Source organism: Patagioenas fasciata, chromosome 4 (assembly GCF_037038585.1).
Source record: "Patagioenas fasciata isolate bPatFas1 chromosome 4, bPatFas1.hap1, whole genome shotgun sequence".
NCBI classification, from domain to species: Eukaryota; Metazoa; Chordata; class Aves; order Columbiformes; family Columbidae; genus Patagioenas; species Patagioenas fasciata.
The window spans coordinates 46,563,723-46,583,197 of NC_092523.1; the positions used below are offsets into that span (position 1 = coordinate 46,563,723).

At 38.1% G+C, this 19,475-nt stretch overlaps 1 protein-coding gene across 1 annotated transcript; it reads left to right on the forward strand.

Annotated features, from left to right (window-relative positions):
- The first annotated feature begins 644 nt into the window (after positions 1-644).
- Positions 645-19,087, forward strand: PLRG1 (pleiotropic regulator 1). Its single transcript, XM_065837094.2, has 15 exons — positions 645-787; positions 3,033-3,139; positions 3,370-3,512; positions 4,588-4,641; positions 5,283-5,376; positions 5,727-5,808; positions 6,005-6,106; positions 8,302-8,394; positions 8,735-8,884; positions 9,003-9,104; positions 9,617-9,719; positions 10,312-10,420; positions 12,705-12,844; positions 15,047-15,240; positions 16,228-19,087. Exons 1-15 carry the CDS (start codon positions 779-781, stop codon positions 16,285-16,287), a joined length of 1,542 nt encoding a protein of 513 aa, XP_065693166.1. The 5' UTR covers positions 645-778; the 3' UTR covers positions 16,288-19,087.
- The last annotated feature ends 388 nt before the right edge of the window (positions 19,088-19,475 follow it).

Sequence of the window (19,475 nt, forward strand, 5' to 3'; positions counted from 1 at the left end):
CCTTTTGCAATGTGTGCCTTGCCTTGGGGTGCAGGGGTTGCCAGCTTGTTCATGCACAACTTCAGTCTTCATCAAACTAACATCCTGTGAACCTAAACTAAACACACTTTTTTAACCAAAAGGCAGTTAGTTACCAGATAGGACAGTTAACATCTCATATCACACTGTTTTCTCTTGCTTAGAGACTGAACTTCAGTCCTGGGAGTATTTTTCCACATTCTCCTCATTTTGTGTGGTTCTCCGAAAAGGTTTTATCTTTGAGAATTTATGAAGAACACAGCACTTAAAGGCTGTAGCTGTTCTTCCCAAAACAATCGCAAAGACCGAGGATTTCTACAACACCATGCTGAGCAGCGCGTACTTATGCCCTCAGCGCGGGAGCCATTGCCCAGGCGCCACCTCCTCCCTCATTCACCTGAACCAGATTCCGTAAAGCACCAGGTGCCTTTCGGAAAGCTGAAGATTGCGCTCTTCTGGTCGGTACCCGTCACTGCAGCCCTCTCGTCGCCGGGGACGCCATATAGGGTGACCGCCCCCAAGTGTCCCGCGTGGACACCGCCCCCCAAGTCCGACCGCACGCTCCGACAGCGCCCGCGGGGATCGAACCCACAACCGCCGGCCCGCCGTTGGGCTACGAGTGGGCCCTGTCCACCCTCCCTTACCTAACCCGCCCCCCGCGCGCGGCGGTGCATCACTTCCGGTGCGGCGCGGAGCAGGCGCCGGAAGAGCTTCCATAGGTGTCGGTGGAGAGCTGTGGCGGGGGGATTTTGCCGGCGCCATGGTGGAGGTGAGCGGTGGGGGGTGTGGGGTCGGGCCGCCCGTGAGCACCTCGCGTCCTCGCTGCCTCGGCGTTGGGATACCCTGGGCGAGACTGGAGAGCGCTGCCTGGGGTGGATCGGGCCTGTGAGGGGGCTGGGCGGGGCGGCGGGGAAAGCCGTGCGCGGGCCGCCGGGCGCCGCACCCTCGGCCCTCACTTCCCCTCTGATAGGAAAGGGCCGTTGTGGGGGGTAGAGCACGATGGTTCCACCGCCTTCCCACCCATGCCGAGTCCGCCCAGGAGCAGCCCCTCAGTTCAAGAAGGAGAGAGAACTGCTCGAGAGAGTCCAGCGCAGAGCGAAGAAGGTGATTAAGGGAGTGGAGCATCTTCCATATGAGGAAAGGCTGAGGGAGCAGGATCTCTTTAGCTTGGAGAAGAGGAGACTGAGGGGTGACTTCATTAATTTTTATAAATATGTAAAGGGTGAGTGTCACAAGGATGGAGCCAGGCTCTTCTCAGTGACAACCAATGGTAGGACAAGGGGCAATGTGTACAAACTGGAACACAAGAGGTTCCACTTAAATATGAGAAGAAACTTCATCACAGCGAAGGTGACAGAACACTGGAACAGGCTGCGCAGGGGAGTTGTGGAATCGCCTTCTCTGGAGACATTCAAAACCTGCCTGGACACCTTCCTGTGTAACCTCATCTAGGTGTTCCTGCTCCGGCAGGGGGATTGGACTAGATGATCTTTTGAGGTCCCTTCCGATCCCTAACATTCTGCGATTCCCATCTGTCTGAGTGCTGTTGCCTCCACCTGGCCTGGGCTGCGGTGCCGGTCCGTGTACTCAGCCTGGGTCTGGAGCAGGAGTCAGCTGCATGCGGCAGCTTTGCTCTACCAGACTTATGCTGGATATGGAATTGGTGCTGTGGGCTAGTGGGATGATGCTGTGGTGCCTGATCTCCAGTGACTTAGTGGCTTTGTCAGCTAGTCAAGAAAATGGTAGTTTTCTTATGAGGGCTTGGAAGTAAAGGTGGGGAGAAGGCTACTGGTTTGGTAGGCTGGGGGATAGTTACTGTGGGGTGAATACTGTGCACTTCTAAAAGCAAGTGTTGTTGTCAGAAACATGGAAAAAGACACAAAGACTGCTGCCCAATGTAACAACTGCTAGCCATATTTTACAGAGCAGCATCTGTCAAAAATTATTTGTAGATGTTTCTTCCCTGTTGGGGAGGCATTGTGTTATCTGCTACTCGTGTGGTGATTTCAGCAGCTGTTGTTGTCGGATAGTAATTTCCTGCTGTAATTCTTATTTCTCTCTCCAGTTGTATGAAATTCCTAACCCAATTCCAAATGCTGTTGGGTGTGGGGTTTGTTGGTTTTTGGTGTTGTTTGTTTGTTTGTTTGTTGTTGTTTTTCCCCACTTAATACCTGGAGCTTGCAGGAGCTCACTGAGAGCAAATAACTTTGTGTGAGTACTGCTGAGTTGGGAGGGTAACAGCCACTGCAAAATGGGTTGGTGAGTGGATGACTTCCAGGGCAGGAAAACCTATGAAGAGCTTAACAGGGAGAACATCTGTGTAGTGAACCTTAGAGACTGGGCAGATGAGGGATATCCCGTGCCAAAAGTTATAAACGTAGCTTCTGGTTTGTTGCCGTTGTAGACAGACAGACAGAACAAATACAGTCATGCAGAGAGTTTGGTTTTGTACCTAAGTAAGCAGGCTGAGATTTCTAATGATTATTTTGCCCAGTGGAAGGAAAATATTAATAAAAACGTGAATTGTGCTGTTGATAACTTTTATGTAAGTTAACACCTTTTTAATGCTGCTTTTTAGTTCTCAAATGAGATTTTAAGTATGTTTTAATTTTAGTATCAAAAATTATAAAATGAAAACAAGTTGGGTCATGTTTGATCCCAAGTGTTGTCTCAGTAAACTGTGCTGTGGTTATGTAGAGTGCCACTGCACAGAAGCCTGCACGCTCACAGATTTGTCATATAGATGCCAGTGCAGAAAGTTTGATCAAAGTTTTTTGGCTTGCTTTTCAGAGTCTTGTCAGTTTCCAAGAAAGAGAGTGTTATTTTGAATAAACACTGAATTAAAACAATCAACAGATAAACTTTTTTAGTTTCAAAGAATAACTGTGTTTTCTGTGAACTAAATAGTTCTGTATCACCTAACAATACTGAAGTATTAATTGCTACTCAGTTCAATTTATGTTTCCATTTTCAGTGTTTCATTTAGTTATACGTTTAAATATTCTTTATTTTAGGAAGTCCAAAAGCATTCTGTGCACACGCTTGTGTTCAGATCTTTGAAGAGAACCCATGATATGTTTGTAGCTGATAATGCCAAGCCAATCCTGTTAGATGAAGAAAGGTAAGTACTGCAATCAGTACTGGTATGCATCAAAGTTTTAGATTATGTTAGTGGTAGCTCCATCCAAGTCAGAAGTTCATATGTTTTTGTACAGTTAACAGTGTTGTTTTGAAAAAAAAATACTAGAATTGTCAAGTAAGTCACATAAAACCTTCTCTAAAATATTTCAAAACTTGAGAACAGTTCAGAAATAGGGGTTTAATCAGTAGTACGCTTTACTCTTTCAACAGTCACAAAGTAAAGATGGCAGTCAAGCTGCGTACAGAGTATGGCTCGGTGTTGCATATGCCTACTCTTAAAGAAAACCTGAGGGAGAAAGGAAGTCCAAACACTGGGGATCCTTATGGACACAAACAGTATCCTGGAAATCAAGGTTAGTTTACTCGTTGTGCTGTATTTTTCCTTTCTTTTGTGACAGTCTCACTGATGAAAAATCTGAAGAATGCGGTCCAATGTTGATCCATTGGAGACAGATGGAAATCTAAATACCATTTTTCATTGTTTGATATTTTTCTTTCTAGGGTGCACAGAAGGTAAGTGATTCAGAACAAGGAAAAGGTTTGTTTTAACAAAGGTATAATAGAATGCTGTGATTTTATTTTTTTTAATAGTAACTCATTAGTAACACAAGCGATTTTTTTATAGTAGTAGCAGTGTGTGCTGTACTTAGGTGTTAGAAGAATGAAGTAATGTAATTCTCTTTTTTACCAGTTCATGATGGTCAAGGACATCCTCTTTTTTTTTTTTTTTTGTTTCATATATTTTTCAGACTTCCTTTAGCTATGCAACTATTAAACCAGGAAACTTGAATAACACCCCAGATTTTTTTTTTTTTTTTAACCTATGTTTGGTTATATATCAACTATGTATTAAGTAGATCACATATAGAAACTTCTAAAGAATGTCAAATGCTACCTTATTTTAGTTGAGATTTTTTTTCCATTGTACTTTACTTGGAAGTATTCTGAGAGTAGAAGATGTTGTGGGTTTTTTGTTGTGGGTTTTTTTTTTTGGTTGTTGTTTATTTTAGGAAGAAAATAACCTTTTTCTCTTCTGATATCTCACACAATCAATTGTCTTGAGTAGTTTAGGTTCCAGACACCACTCCTATTTGTGTACTTGAATCCTTTTCCATGATGGCTGCTTCAAAAGGCATCTTTGGCAGTCTGAAGATTTTTATCTTGAGAGAGAGTTCCTCTTGATAACAAGTGGCGTCACCATTTTAAAAGCGTTATTTTTACTCCTGAGTTTTAGAAAACTGAGGTAACCAGAACAAATCAAATTAGTGAAAATAAGAAATGTCCAAATATAGAACATTAGCAGGAGAAACCAGTGATCACTTCTATGTATGACCTGCTCTCTTTTCCTGTATTTCCTGTTTGAAGTGCATCATTTGCAGTGCAATATAAAATGTGTAGTTATTAATACGTCATTCTCTTGCTCTTTAGGAGAAGAACTTGAGTATATGATAACTGGTACTCATCCATACCCACCTGGTCCTGGTAAGTAAAATTCTCTGAGTGCTTGCATGGGATTTTTGCCTTCTTATAAGAACTAGACATCATACTTGCTGGAGCAGGCTTCCCATCGCCATAAATCCTTAACTGACAGTAGTGAGAAATGCCATTGAAATCTTTAATAACACTGATGCAGGGAGTTTTGTGGCTGATAAGTGTTTTGGGATAAACTGCACTAAAGGATCTAAGTTAGCAAATACTTCTCAATATCGTGTTTGTTTTTGTGATGTTTGGATTTCCCTAGTAGTTGAAACTGAATTAAAAAAAAGAAAGAGCATTGCTGCTCCCAGTTAAGGCTTTTTTTTGTTTCCAATGACAGAATCCTACCATTTTCTGCTGTAGAAATTGTATACATATATATATAGTAGAATCAAAATGGAAAGGATTTGGGCCAAAATAAAAATTTCAGTAGATTTGACTTGCACATGAAAAATGATATCATTGAATGATGGCATTTAATATTACAGGGTTGTGACGAGCCCTTGTTCGCAGGTGTATGTGTATATATGTGTTTGGATAATATCTGGATTTTCTTTCTAACATAATTGTCTTTGCGGTAGGTTTTGGTTTGTGGTGCTTTTTATTTGTTTATTTTAATTTAATATTTATTTTTTTTTAACTCCAAGGTGTGGCTCTAACAGCAGATACTAAGGTCCAGAGGATGCCAAGTGAATCTGCAGCACAATCCTTAGCAGTAGCACTTCCTTCTTCTCAGTCCAGGTACTGCTGTGTTACCTCATTAACACTTTGTTTAGTGTGGTCAGGCATAATTCTTCTATACATGTGTGTTTTGTTCTTTTTTTTTCCTTGGCTGTCATGAGAGATGGTGGGCAGAAGATGTAACAAGGGAAATTCTGTTTAGATACAAGAGGAAAATGTGGGGCTTGCTTTGCGATTGTCTTTTACCTTGAGGTGGTCAGACACTGGAACAGGTTGTCCAGAGAGGTTGTGGAGTCTCCGTCCGTAGAGATATACAGCACTGGACTGAATGCCACCTAGTGATACCTTATCACTTACTTAGTGAAAGACAAAGCTAATGCCAATCCATCAACCATTCTTGTTCAACCTAGGCTGGATGCAAGTCGGACAGCTGCTGGTGTGGGTGATATTTACAAGCATGCTGGAATACCTGAACGTTCACAGCCTCCTGGGGTGAGTTTGTTGCATGTCTGATGTGGCCAGTACATAGTGTTCACCAGATTGCTTCTGGATTCATTTGTGTGTTGTGTGGAGATCTCTTGTCTGACTACGTTTAATCATTGTTCAGATGTCGGAGCAAGAAAGCTTTAGGTTCTAGGCAAAGAGGTGAGTTGTAAAGTGTGATAATAACCTTCCTTTAAATTTACAGGCTATGGTGGAAGCTGGTGGAAATAAAAATTCTGCACTAATGGCAAAGAAGGCTCCAACCATGCCCAAACCTCAGTGGCATCCACCTTGGAAACTGTACAGAGTAAGTTACAGATGTGTGACATAAACACGCATATGAAAGTAAATGAATGCGTTATGTTATATGGAGACCTCACAGCATAATCAAATAAAAAGTGATCACAAACAAGTTTTATATGCACACTCACTTCTTAAATAGCAAAGATTGGATTACAAACATTTTTCATTCCATTTAGCAAAATGTTTTGTGAATATTATTGATTTTACTGTTTTGTTTATGTAGGTTTAGCTGTGTTATGATAAATTAGAGTTGTTTTTTTGTTTTCTAGTCAGATTATTTGGTAGAGGAACTCAAAGGCAAGGTGCAGAATTTGATACTAATAGTATGTTAAAGAAATATTCTAGCAATGTTAACATAATGAAATTGTCTCTAAAAAGTAGTCAGTGTCTAAGTCAGCCACACGTCTTTTATTTGCTGTGAAAGTGGGGAAAAAAAGCTGAAAACTTTAATCACAAGTTATCTTTGCAGTTCATATTCCTTGACTTCTAGTTGTGTTTTTGAATTAGTCTGATTTGCCTTTTAATTTTCTTAAGCACTAATAATGGCCTTTCTCCCAAAATCTCACATCATCTTTAAAAAATTCAGCAATGTGAATGACAGGGTAACTGAGTTAAACGGAAAATCTCTAGGCATATGTATTAGTTCAGATGTCTTTAACTTTTCAGGTGCATCTGTTTGCATGTGTACATGTATGTTTTTCTAAGGGCTGATTCTTACTATGAAATGTAAACAATTTCATATTTTGTATGAAAAGGAGTGAACATTATCTTAGTAATGTCAGGCTTTCCTGATATCTAAAAATCTCATGCTCTGGTACCAGAATTGTATTGTTTTAGCGCTGTTCATCTAAATATAGCACCATTTAGATTTTTGGAAGAGTCCTGTGTGCTGCATTAGTCATAAATCTTAAGGCTAATCTTAAAGTAGTTTTTTAAAAAAACACATGAGCTCAAAAGGATGTATAGATTTTTAAAATACAGCACTATTAGAATGTGTTCTTCATAAAATCTAAAGCAAATTTAATCTGAAAAAAAAGTCAATAAACCTATGAGAGATTGAAGGTAAACAAATGAAAAATAACTACTTGTTAGGAGCACTTGCTTTTCAGAGAGAGAATTTAAATACGGTTCAAGTCACTGTACTAATTCTACGTGTCAGCAGCTTTAGTGGAGATTTGCTGTCAAAATCCTTGCACAACAGGACAAAAGCTTGTTCAGGCAACTCAGAAGTAGAAGCACAGCTGGAACACCAGATGTGGATTTCATCTTACCTGTTGCTTAAGATCTACATTTCAACTGGTCTTCCGAAGCTTGGTTTGAAGCCATTTGTGAAAAATGGGTAATTAAAATAGGTCAGGTAACTTAGTCCTTAGATTTCTGCCCTGGAAGTACCAGTTTCTAGGCCTAGACTATGAAGTAATCAAGATAGCCATCTCAAATGTATATGGCCATGGTCTCATCTAGTCAGAAGAATCCACTTTGGCTTTCCAAAGTATTTTTGCCTTTTTTCTGCCTAAGAACTTCTTGTGTGTTCTAGTTTTTTTTTAAATGAGCTGTATGATAGTACGTGAAGTATGACATCCAGTGAAAACAACTGGGTGGTTTGATTTTAGCTGTCTGACTTTGGAGAAATTGGAGAAATGGAAAAGCTGCTGTATGCAAGCTTTCCTTGTGAGATCTGTCTCCAGTATTTTGTTGCCAGAAAGTTTCCACATACTTATATTACTTCTTATTTGGGGAAAAGGAGGTGGTGGCGTGTTTTTATAGGTAGATATTATATGGCAATGTGATTTAATAACCATGATTTGATATAATTGTTCTTTAACTATGATTATATAAGCACTATACAGCAGCATAAGGAACTTGTGCCTTAAATACAGTCTTTCTCTTCAAAGCCTCAATCGTTGAACCACAGAGTTATGGACTCTCAAAGGATTTGAAAAAGTGCTTGTAGGAGCAGGGTCTGTCTTTACTGCAAGGTCCCCAAGTCTAGTGTGTGACATGAGTTTCTAGTAGTCTCTTCATTTAACTAAGGTAGAATTCAGGCTCTCTTCAGATATAATTTCACAATTCACCTTTTTGGGAAGCATGTGTTTCTTGGTGAATGCTAACAAATTCCAGTGATGGAGAATGATAATTATGTTGAGATATATATGTGTAGTTTTGCTGATTTAGAAAAACTTCTGTTTTTTTCTAAAGGTTATCAGTGGTCACCTGGGGTGGGTGAGATGTATTGCAGTAGAACCTGGGAATCAGTGGTTTGTCACTGGCTCTGCTGACAGAACTATAAAGGTAAGAGGTTGGAAGAAATCACTGACAAAGTCTGGGGGGATGATTTTTTTTGTTCTCTTATTTTAAAAGTCTTCAGCCCCTGGAAACCATTTCTTAGTTACTGCCTGCAGAATAATGAACTGCAGAACATTTTTTCTTTTATTACCTACTCATAAAGGATTTGTGGAGTGTTACTTCTTGATATTTCATTTATTATATAGTAGTAACTGGAGAGCAAATGTTGGTGTTATTATAATTTTTAACTTAAAACGCAGCAGTATCAATTACATCTGGGCTGTCTACCCAGACTATCACTGTGTAGCTTTTACCTGTGTACCTCAAAATACCTATTTTGATGCAGATTTGGGACCTTGCTAGTGGCAAATTGAAGTTGTCTTTGACGGGACACATCAGTACTGTACGAGGGGTGATAGTAAGTGCAAGGAGTCCGTACCTCTTCTCTTGTGGAGAAGACAAACAAGTGAAATGCTGGGATCTTGAATACAATAAGGTGAGCTGTAGTTTGTTTAATTGGAATTAATTGGTGGTGACAAAAATAAAAATCAAAGCATTTAGAACATTGTTTCAAATATCCAGTTAAAGTGTGTGTAATTTTTTTATTCATCTAGGTTATCAGACATTACCATGGTCATCTAAGTGCTGTCTATGGTTTAGACTTGCATCCAACAATTGATGTACTGGTAACATGTAGCAGAGATTCAACAGCACGAGTAAGTATAACGTTACATTTTAACATCTTGATATGTCAGTGTGTTTCAGCATCTTCCATTTGTAAAAGTGAATACTTACCAAAGTTAACAGTAATCAAGATGAAAATAATAATATATGTTTATGTTAGCTTTGTCTTCCATTGTGGATAAACCTGAAACCTGAATACACAAAAATGCAGTATCATGTCAGGAGAATGTTTTATTTCTCAATTTAGTAGATAGACTACATGGTATATATAGGATCACTTAGTATTTAGAAGATGGTGTGGTTTTAAAGTGACTTTATATTATCTGTTTGTTTAGAAATTCAGTAGCAGGCTCACTGCTCCCCTTTACATTGGCCAGCTGAGGCAGTTGTGTGACGAATTGTTGGATGAAAAATAAAACCTAAATGCCATTGTTTAATCTGAGGAACCATGGTTAAGAATTCATGTAATCAATGACAATGCCTAAAATATATTGAGTATGCACCTGTTATTGACCTCTGTGACTTATTTACTGTGAATTCATAGATCTGGGATGTGAGGACGAAAGCCAGTGTGCACACACTATCAGGACACACAAATGCGGTAGCAACAGTGAAATGCCAAGCTGCAGAACCACAGATTATTACAGGTATAGTGAGCATGGCTTCTCAAGTAACGTGATTGAAAAACCTAATCCTGAATGTGTTTGTTCGGTAATTATGTGAGGTTCGTAATGTTATCTTTGTTAATTTAATCAATGTCTCTTATTAGTTTTCTGTTGAAAATAGACCATTCAATTATTATTTCATGCTATTCATGGTATGTTTAAGCAAATACAGCTATGCGTTGTTTGAATGTTTTTCTGCACTACTTTAGTTTCTGGTGTTTACATTTTTTGTTGTAATATGTATTGAGACTTGCATTTTCTGTGATATTTCACAGTTCCCCCCAATTCAGTTAAGAAGTGTCTAGTACTATGGTTAAATATAAATTTCATCTTCTTTCCCATTATGTCAAAATCTAGCTTTGCTGTGTAACTACTTAGTTCTCAAATTTCAAACTCTGTAAAAAGACAGATATAACTCAGCATCTTTCTCTTCTGAGGTGTCATTAGTATAATATTTTTGTAACAAGCAGAATATTTTTCTGTTTCACATATAAAGTCTTGGCTGACCTATCAAAATAATAACAATGATAGCATGAATATGATGGTTTCTACTATTTTTTAATTTTCACTGTAGGCAGTCATGATACTACCATACGGCTGTGGGATTTAGTGGCAGGAAAAACGCGTGTTACTTTAACAAATCACAAGAAATCTGTAAGAGCAGTAGTGTTACATCCGAGACAGTAAGTTTTCCTCATTCTTTTATACTTTCACAGTTCATGACTTTGGGTTGTAACATAAAGCCAACGTGAGTGATGGTTTAGAATGGTAGGGCATAATAATGTGAAAAACTAATGAGCTTGGGTGGGGAAAAAATTAATGAAATATAACAAGGGAAAGTGTAGAGTATTGCGTCTGGGTAGGAACAACCCCAGGTTCTAGTATAAGTTGGGGAATGACCTATTAGAGAGCAGTGTAGCAGAAAGGGACCTGGGGGTCCTGCTGGGCAGCAGGATGACCATGAGCCAGCACTGTGCCCTTGTGGCCAGAAAGGCCAATGGCATCCTGGGGTGTATTAGAAGGAGGGTGGTTAGTAGGTCAAGAGAGGTTCTCCTTTTCCTCTATTCTGCCCTGGTGAGACCACATCTGGAATATTGTGTTCAGTTCTGTGCCCCTCAGTTCCAGAAGGTCAGGGAACTGCTGGAGAGGGTCCAGCGCAGGGCAACAAAGATGATTAAGGGAGTGGAGCACCTCCCTTATGAAGAAAGGCTGAGGGAGCTGGGTCTCTTTAGTTTGGAGGAGAGGAGACTGAGAGGTGACCTTATTAATGGTTATGAATATATAAAGGGTGAGTGTCACAAGGATGGAACCAGGCTCTTCTCAGTGACAACCAACGGTAGGACAAGGGGTAATGGGTTCAAACTGGAACACAGGAGGTTCCACTTAAATTTGAGAAGAAACTTTTTCTCAGTGAGGGTGACAGAGCACTGGAACAGACTGCCCAGGGGGCTTGTGGAGTCTCCTTCTCTGGAGACATTCAAAACCTGCCTGGACACTTTCCTGTGTAACCTCATCTAGGTGTTCCTGCTCCAGCAGGGGCATTGGACTAGATGATCTTTTGAGGTCCCTTCCGATCCCTAACATTCTGTGATTCTGTGAAAATGCTGTAAAATGTACATATCAGTTTTCAAATACTTTCACTGCTCCGTGCTACCACAGTGTTGGCACTGGCACGCATTAGCAATCCTGAGAATGTATTAGACCCCACGGAGTTATGTATGTGCCTTTGATGCAGTCCTCAAGAAATCAGTGACTCTGGGCTTTGTAAGGCTAATAATGAATATGTAACTGAATCATTGTTAGAAGAAAGTGATGTAGTTTTGTAAAAGGTTATGTGTGTGAATAAATGCTAAAGGATTACTACAAAGGATTTTTTTTAATATTGGCTTCACTGCACAAGACACTTCAGTCTAACTAGTTTTGAAAAGAAACTTCTTGTGAGTGTTTCATCTTTGAAGGTGGATGTTGTTGCAAGTGCTCTGAATTTAGATACTATATTTTGATGCATCAACAGTTGCCCATTTGGATAACTCCCCATTAAAACAATGGAGAAGGGGATTTCACGTAGAACTATGGTACTGCTACACCTTCAGTATTTTAAAACGAAATTTTTTCAGTGCGCAGATTGAGAGTATTTGACATGAATTAATTCTCATCCAGTCTGTGTGTCTGAACAATTACAAAAATTTCATGCTATACTTGTTAGCTGTAGCAAAGAAAAACTCTATTTTACTTATATTTTGAAAAAAAAAAACCCTCAAGTTTCAGATTAATTGATCATATCTCTTCAAAAAAATACTTGAAGTGGTTTTTATCAAGCAGTATCAGCCTAGTATTTTTATATTTCAGTATTTCTATTTTTTAAGATCACGGATTTTTTTCATAATTTGTTCTGTTATTGAAGAGTCTATTAAACAGACAGCAAATTGCTTAGATGTGGCTTGTATGTGCTATCCCAATGACTTCAATTGTTTGCACATGTTAAAATGAGGGAATTGATTATTTTAAGGTAACTCAGTAAAACAAATTATCTTTTGTAGTTCACTTTTTTGCAGTGCTTTTTTCTTGGTTGTGTTGCTTTGGAGGACTATCCAATCCTGCATTTATTGTTCTGTGTCTTTTCCCCCCTACTCCGATACCTTTGCTGATGATGCCCTTACACCTGAAAACTTGCTAGAATAGCAACTGACAGGAAATTAATGTGCATTTTCCATCTTTGTTTGCATATTAACGTTCTATACAGCATAGGATTTTTAAAGTTCAGGTAGTTTATGGGAAAGAAAGAAAACAATAGAGCAAGGTGATTCATTACTTCATCAAATTGCTTCATTCTATGTGAAGTTAAAATGCCAGAAAAACAGTTTTAGTGTTAAGTAACTTTGCAACTAGCATATAACAGAAGTTTCAATGAAGGATGTTTGCTATGGCTATTTTGAACTATAATATACTGTGCTTATTTTCTTTCAGTTACACATTTGCATCTGGTTCACCAGATAATATTAAACAGTGGAAATTCCCAGATGGAAACTTCATTCAGAACCTCTCTGGTCACAATGCTATTATCAACACACTGGCTGTAAATTCTGATGGTGTTCTGGTCTCCGGAGGTAAAAATGAGAAATACATGTTCATATTTCCCGTCTCCACTCCCCCACATATATTTGGCTAGAGGTCCTTAAACAAAGATGCTTGCTGAGCTCTCTTTTACCTGAAGCTATAAACCTGCTACAGCATACAGCTTAATTTTATAGTGAGTAGGGTTGGTTCTATTTTCTTGGATGTTGTTGAGCTCCATGCACAAAAATGTATTTGGAACAGATTTTAATCGGCAGCAGGGAAGAGGTTTACTCTTCTCAGCAGGCTGCTGCCACAAGGCTCCTGAGTCCATCCTCTGTCATCACCTGAGCCTGAGTCAAAAGTTTCAAGAATTTAATAGTCATCTGATACATTAGAGTATTGTTAGTGATGCATGAACCCCCAAAGTCTTTGAACTACTAGTTTGTATTCATGTATCTGTGTTGTGGGGGTGGGAGGAGAAATCTAAATGCTGTATCTGATCATGAATAATTTCAGGTAAGAAAATTTATTTCATAATGTGGGTAGGATTTTTCTATATATTAGTTACCCAAGCACTGTAATAAAAATATGTTGGTGGAAGTATATGTTACTAAAACCATTATCTCTGATATTTCTGAGAGTTCTGTGTTTGTATAAGACAAAGTACATAAGTAGACCATTCTAGTGACAAGCTTTTTTGAAAGTAGCTTCTGGAAATCCCAGCTGAAATCAGATTTTTTTGTTAAGGCATTGTGTCTATGTAGTGGGGAGATGATAAGTGTGTTTTTAATATAGATGCTGTTGTAAACAGAAAATCGGTACATAGTGTGGAAAAAGGAAGTGCTAATTTTATGGCTTGGGAGCTGAGCTCTAGAGAAACAGTCCAAGATTGCATGGGAAAAGAGAGTTAAAGCAGGAGGTTAAACCCAAATCTCTGAGGTCCTAGACCAGATGCTTAATCATGAGATGGTCCTGAGAGTGCTCCAGCAGTCAGAGGAAAGTGAATTAGTAGGCTAGACTGTATTGTTCCACATAACTTGCAGAGCCTGAGTTTTCACCTTTTCGTTTTCCTAGTCTAATCTTTCGGGTAGTTGCAAACAAGGATGGGACTCAATTCACAATATCACATATGATAAGACAGTTTAAGATGGGTTCCATGAATTTGCAGAAGCAGATACTTTTTTTTGTTATGCTCTGGTTACAAATACAGATATGTTTTCGATAAGTAACAGTTAAGTTACACTGTGGAACCCTGAAATGTGTTTGGTCCCAAGTGTTCTTGGTCCCATTGTATGTCCTGTAGGCTTGGGAGATGGAAATGTGCTAAGCAGGAGTTGGAAGATAGCTAATTATATTATCAGCTTACCCTGGTTGTGTTTTCAAGTACATATAAAGGAGGCCCTTGGTTTTAAAATTTGGGTAATCTCTCTTCAACAACTGGCGCATTCATAGTGAGAGCAAGAACTTGACAAAATACAGGACTGGGCTAATATTTCATCCTTTGTTGTTTTGAAGACACTTCTAGAAGGTCTTTGTAGGACTGTTTTGTGTTAGTAGTAGTTGAGGCTTTTTAAGAACTTGTTCCTTGTCCACCAAAAACCCCCTATTGTTTCATTAATATTACTTGTGGCTTTTTAAAAAATAAAACTTGAATATTTATTCCCCTGCTTTACATCCTCATGCTATCTACAGCAACTTCAAAGAAGTTGATGCTGAATTAAAATAAGTTGAGGTTATGTTGGAGTATTTTCCTGTAGAAACATCCTTCCTGAAGCATCTAGATTTCTCGTCTAGCTGGCAGCTGTGGATAAATTTTTAATAGATCTGTTTTGGCTATGTAATGCTTTGGGGGTGGTGGTTTTCTGTAACTGAAAAATTACTTTGAGAACATTCTTCTGAACAGAGATTTCAGATTGTTGTGAATACCCTGTGGCTGATGCTGGTAGCAGTAATACTGGCAGTGGTTTAAACTGTATTTGAAATAAAACTTCTGCAAACATTAAGCCCATGTCCCATTACAGACTCCTGATATCTGTAATCTGTTTGACAGGATGGTGCCTCTTCATTCAGCTTTAGTGGAGCTACTAAACAGGGAGCTTGGTAGAAAATAGGAAACATTGTAGGGTGTACTGAGTTACTCTACATGACAATTGCAGCTGATGTATGCCTGATTTTGTTCATGATAGTGTTTTTAGAAAACTCATAGAAATTAACTGGTTAAAATAGTAACTATGTTCGTTTGTTTGTTTTAGCTGATAATGGTACTATGCATCTTTGGGACTGGAGAACTGGATACAATTTCCAGAGAGTACATGCAGCTGTGCAGCCAGGCTCTTTGGACAGTGAATCAGGAATATTTGCTTGTGTTTTTGACCAATCAGAAAGCAGATTGCTAACAGCTGAAGCTGATAAAACCATAAAAGTATACAAAGAAGATGATACTGCGGTATGTCAAAGTGTTTTTTTAATGTCTTTTGTGAAATAAAATTTCAAGCAAATGTTACACATACCAGTAAGGGACATACACAGACTTGTGTAATCCATTTTATTGAAGTTTGAAAGCAATGTTTATGCATAATAAGAGGACAGCAGCGAGTTTCTGCACTCCTGATTTCTTATTAACTGCTATAGTACTAATAAGTGTCAGGTTTATCAAGCCTTCTGCAAAAGTTCTTTGTGGTAAAGTTTGGAGAAATCTTAATAGAGTAATGTACATTGTGTTTTGAAGACAGAAGAAAACCGTGTGGTTTTATTGATTAAAACATGAGAATTAGCAAAAAGATTAAATTTTAAACATTTATTGTACTTCTGAATATAGATACTAGATTAATCATTTTGCTTGACAGTTTTTAGAAGTCAGAGTAAATAACTTATTTTCAAACTCTTTTTCTCAAATCTGAATCCACTTACTAATGGAGAAGACATTAAATAAATTATTGTATAGTTTATTAGAGTATGTCTTCAATATAAAGAATAGCAGATTTTTTTATTAAACCTTGGGATTTTTTGTTAATTAGACTTGGAGCAACTCTTAGTTGTTTATCCATTTTGCAGCTGGACAAACTGTAGACCCTGTGGCATCTGCCTGTACTCATGTAGATATTGCTGGAAGGACTGTCTCTGGAATTCCTGTTCCTGGGCTTTGATCACTGCAATGTTGTTTCTGAAATGCCGTTGGCAACCTGTTGTTTGTCCTTGTTGGGGAAAAAACAAACAAACCCCAACACAACAAGACTTATCATGTACTTCAGACAGTGGGGTGATATAAAAGTTGATTTGGGTAAATTAACTACACAGTAGATTAGGTAATTATAATGTTACATATGAAGTAGAGTATATATACTATGTGAGTAATATCTTAAACTAAATCCTAATTACAGTTGAATTTAAAGTTAAAAATAATGCTTACGGGATTTTTCTTTTTTCCCTTTAGACTGAAGAAACTCATCCTGTCAGCTGGAAACCAGAAATTATCAAGAGAAAGCGATTCTGAAGCAGCAACATACTCTCTAATTTTGTTTTGGCTTTCGGGAGAGCATTCAGTCACATTTTGTTCTACCTAGAACAACAGAGCAGGAAGTCCACAGAGTCATTGCTATTTCAACATGTTTTATAATAAATTGTATTTCTCTTTCCTTTTCTTTTTTTGGCGTGATCCCAGCAAACCAGTTGCAGCTGTTAACTTTGTGGAGCATGTATAGTTCATGACAAGGATAGATGTGTGTGTGTATGTGTAGTTAATTTTTTATATGAATCTATTGAGTGTAAGTCTAAAAATACTTTGAGCCTGGTTTTCTGAAAGACCCTTGCTTGAGTCCAAAACTTAATTGCAAATTTATGCATAGAAGCCATCTACTTTTAGACCAGTATTGCTTACTGTACCTATGCTAAGTATATACTGTAGTGGAACAGTATATATACTAAATTACAGAGTAATAATCAAGAAAGAAGCAGGACAATATAATAATAATATAGTTTGCTTTATAAATACGGCCACTGGGTGTAGCTGCTATTGCTGTCATTGAATGAAATGGATCTTCAAAGCTCTTCTTTCCCTAGGAGAGCTTTCATACGTAACTACTCAGACAGGACCTTCTATAGCAAGGACCACTGCAGATCATATTGTTCACAGTCATTACAGGGTTAAGACAAGTGGACCTTCTTTGTAAATCACCTGTTTGCTTTTTCCAGTTATCCAAAGCATAGATGACAGAGTACAGCAAACTTTTAAAACTGAGCTCTAAGAAGAAAAGCTTTTAAGTCATTCCAGCCTCCATGTTGTCTCCCCATGATCTTATGAAGGAAGTTAACATAAATAAAAAAGTATTTCTGAATGATAATTTGTACTCCTGAAGGGACAAATCTTTCATTGTGTTTACAAACAGTCATGTAACAAGCAGTAAACGTGTAATCCTCCTTGCTACAGCTTATCTCTGCTGTCTGAGCTGCTCTGAAGCGCTTTCCATTCACAGAGGAAGAAATTAGTGAAGTCATCAAGCTGTTCAGCTGTTGGCAACTTTGCCAGCCCTGCTGGTACCTGCGGTGGCAAGTGCCATGCTGGGTAGATGCTGAAAATGGTCCCAGGAGTGATAGTAAGCAGTTCACAATAACTATTCTCTGCCAGTCTGACTTTTTCCAAATCTGGGATTTATGTTGGAGAAATGACAGTTACTTGCAATGTAACTTTAAAAAGCTAGTAAAACTAAGTGTTGTTTATATTATGAGAATTTGTCTTGTCTTTTATGATGCACAGGAGGACTTGTATTTATAATTTGAATGTTTGGCAATGTTTTAAGGGAGTCTGTGCTGCATAAACAGCTGAATTTTGGTTTACAGCTATTGTCTGAAGAGTCCTCAAAAACAAGGGAGGGGATTACTTGGTATTTGCAAGTTAAACGATTTTTATGTAGATGGTAATTTGAATTTTTCTAGATTTTTATTGCAGCTGTTTTCATTTTAACTAACATAACGGGAAAATTACAGGTTGTGGCTTATGTATGTTTTATACTGCTGCTAATGCTTCATTCCAGAAATTGATGAAGTATTGGTGTTACACAGAATGTTTTTGCTCACAGGGAAATCCTCTGTAGGAAACCAGATTAGAGCTGAAGAACTTACTTGAAAAAAGGGGTGGGATTTTTTTTTTCTTGGTCGTGTGGTTGGTTTGTTTTTTAATGTCTATTTGTTCTGATAATTTGGAATCGAGAAGGGGAAATTAGCAGTTTTGGCTCACAGTTTTAGCACATTTTCTCTGTATTGGCACTTACCTTTAAAAACTGCATTTATTCCATTGTTTATCACTTTGAAGAGAGATCAGAAAGTCTCCTGCAGAGCCTGTGTTTCTTCCCTGGACTTCTGCAGGAATCAGTTAGCATGGGGTCATTGTTGCCAGGGCATTCTTTTTGTGCTCTGAGTAAAGATTTGGTTTGCAAATTAAAGGCTGCACACTATTATTTGGAATAATACTACTTTTTTTGGCTCTATAGTATGCTGTCCCACTTCTAAGTGTGATTTTTTTTTTTCTTTTGTTTTAATTGTGTTCTTTAACACTTGATTTGCATGTTCATTTCCTTTCTAGCAGTTTTTTCTTCCACTAGACAGTAATGTATGATCACACATACTTCTGTAAGTAGTATATGTGACACATGAAGAGTATCAGATTTCATTTAAACGCTTCTCTAGTGCAAAGTAAGCCTAGATAGTGAGTTGTGATACACAGGTTTGATTGTGTGGGATATACAGTGACGTTAATCTGTCCATGGAAGTCCTAAGGTGAAGCAAAAGAGGAGCATCTGGTCCATTGGATGTATTTTCCATGCCTTTGGAAAGTGTCACACTGCAATGTCAGTTAAAGCAATCTTGAATGGGACTCTAGTCTCAGAAAATAATTATTGTTACTTATTTCATAAAATGTGATGTCTGCTGTGTATGATCAAATCACACACATTTCTACCACAAGCCTTTGGTTTTGTTTTATACTGTACATAATTGCAGAGAAGTAAGAAAATGGTTTTTGATTGCAGCATAATTCAAAAAATCGTAATTGGTAAAAGTGATAAATTTCAAGATCACTGCTGTACAGTAAAGCATACAATGTAAGCTATGCAGCTAGAATGCTGTCATTTGGTGGCAGCATGAAAGTTGTGCGGAACAGTATGTCTTTGGCAACTTAAAGGCTTACAGAAGTAAATCTTTAATAGCCAGTTTATTTTTAGTCCTGTTATATAAGAATTAAAGTGCTATGCCCAATATAAGTGACAGCATTTTAGCCATCAATAAAACCTTCAATGCTATATGGCTTCATGTATTTTTTTTTTATTCTGTTTTGGGTTTTGTAGTAAGAAGGACAAAAAACCCTATATATTGAACGTTAAAGTAGTTTAGGATTAAAATTTATGACTGTATCCCATAGTAGCAAATATTTCTGCAGATCAGCTGTAATGGAGAAAGTACTGATGGCTCTTTTATGAAAAGCTTCCTATCTGTGTGAAGGGATTAGCAAAACAAATGCAAAACTGTCGATGAATTTTCTCTAGTGTGTTTAAACAAACAACCAACCCTCAAAAAAAAACCAAAAACACATTGAAACCTCTATGAAGTTAAGTATGAAGTCTCGGACAGGTTCTGGATGGGAGCTATATGGCTGGAAAAAAGCTTAAGAGTTAAACTATTTTTGATACG

What these genes read in the sequence shown, in the direction of transcription:
- PLRG1 (XM_065837094.2), top strand. An exon ending in ACAGTATCCTGGAAATCAAG is followed by an intron (nt 3,513 to 4,587) that starts GTTAGTTTACTC and finishes CTTGCTCTTTAG; the next exon opens with GAGAAGAACTTGAGTATATG. An exon ending in GTAGTGTTACATCCGAGACA is followed by an intron (nt 10,421 to 12,704) that starts GTAAGTTTTCCT and finishes ATTTTCTTTCAG; the next exon opens with TTACACATTTGCATCTGGTT.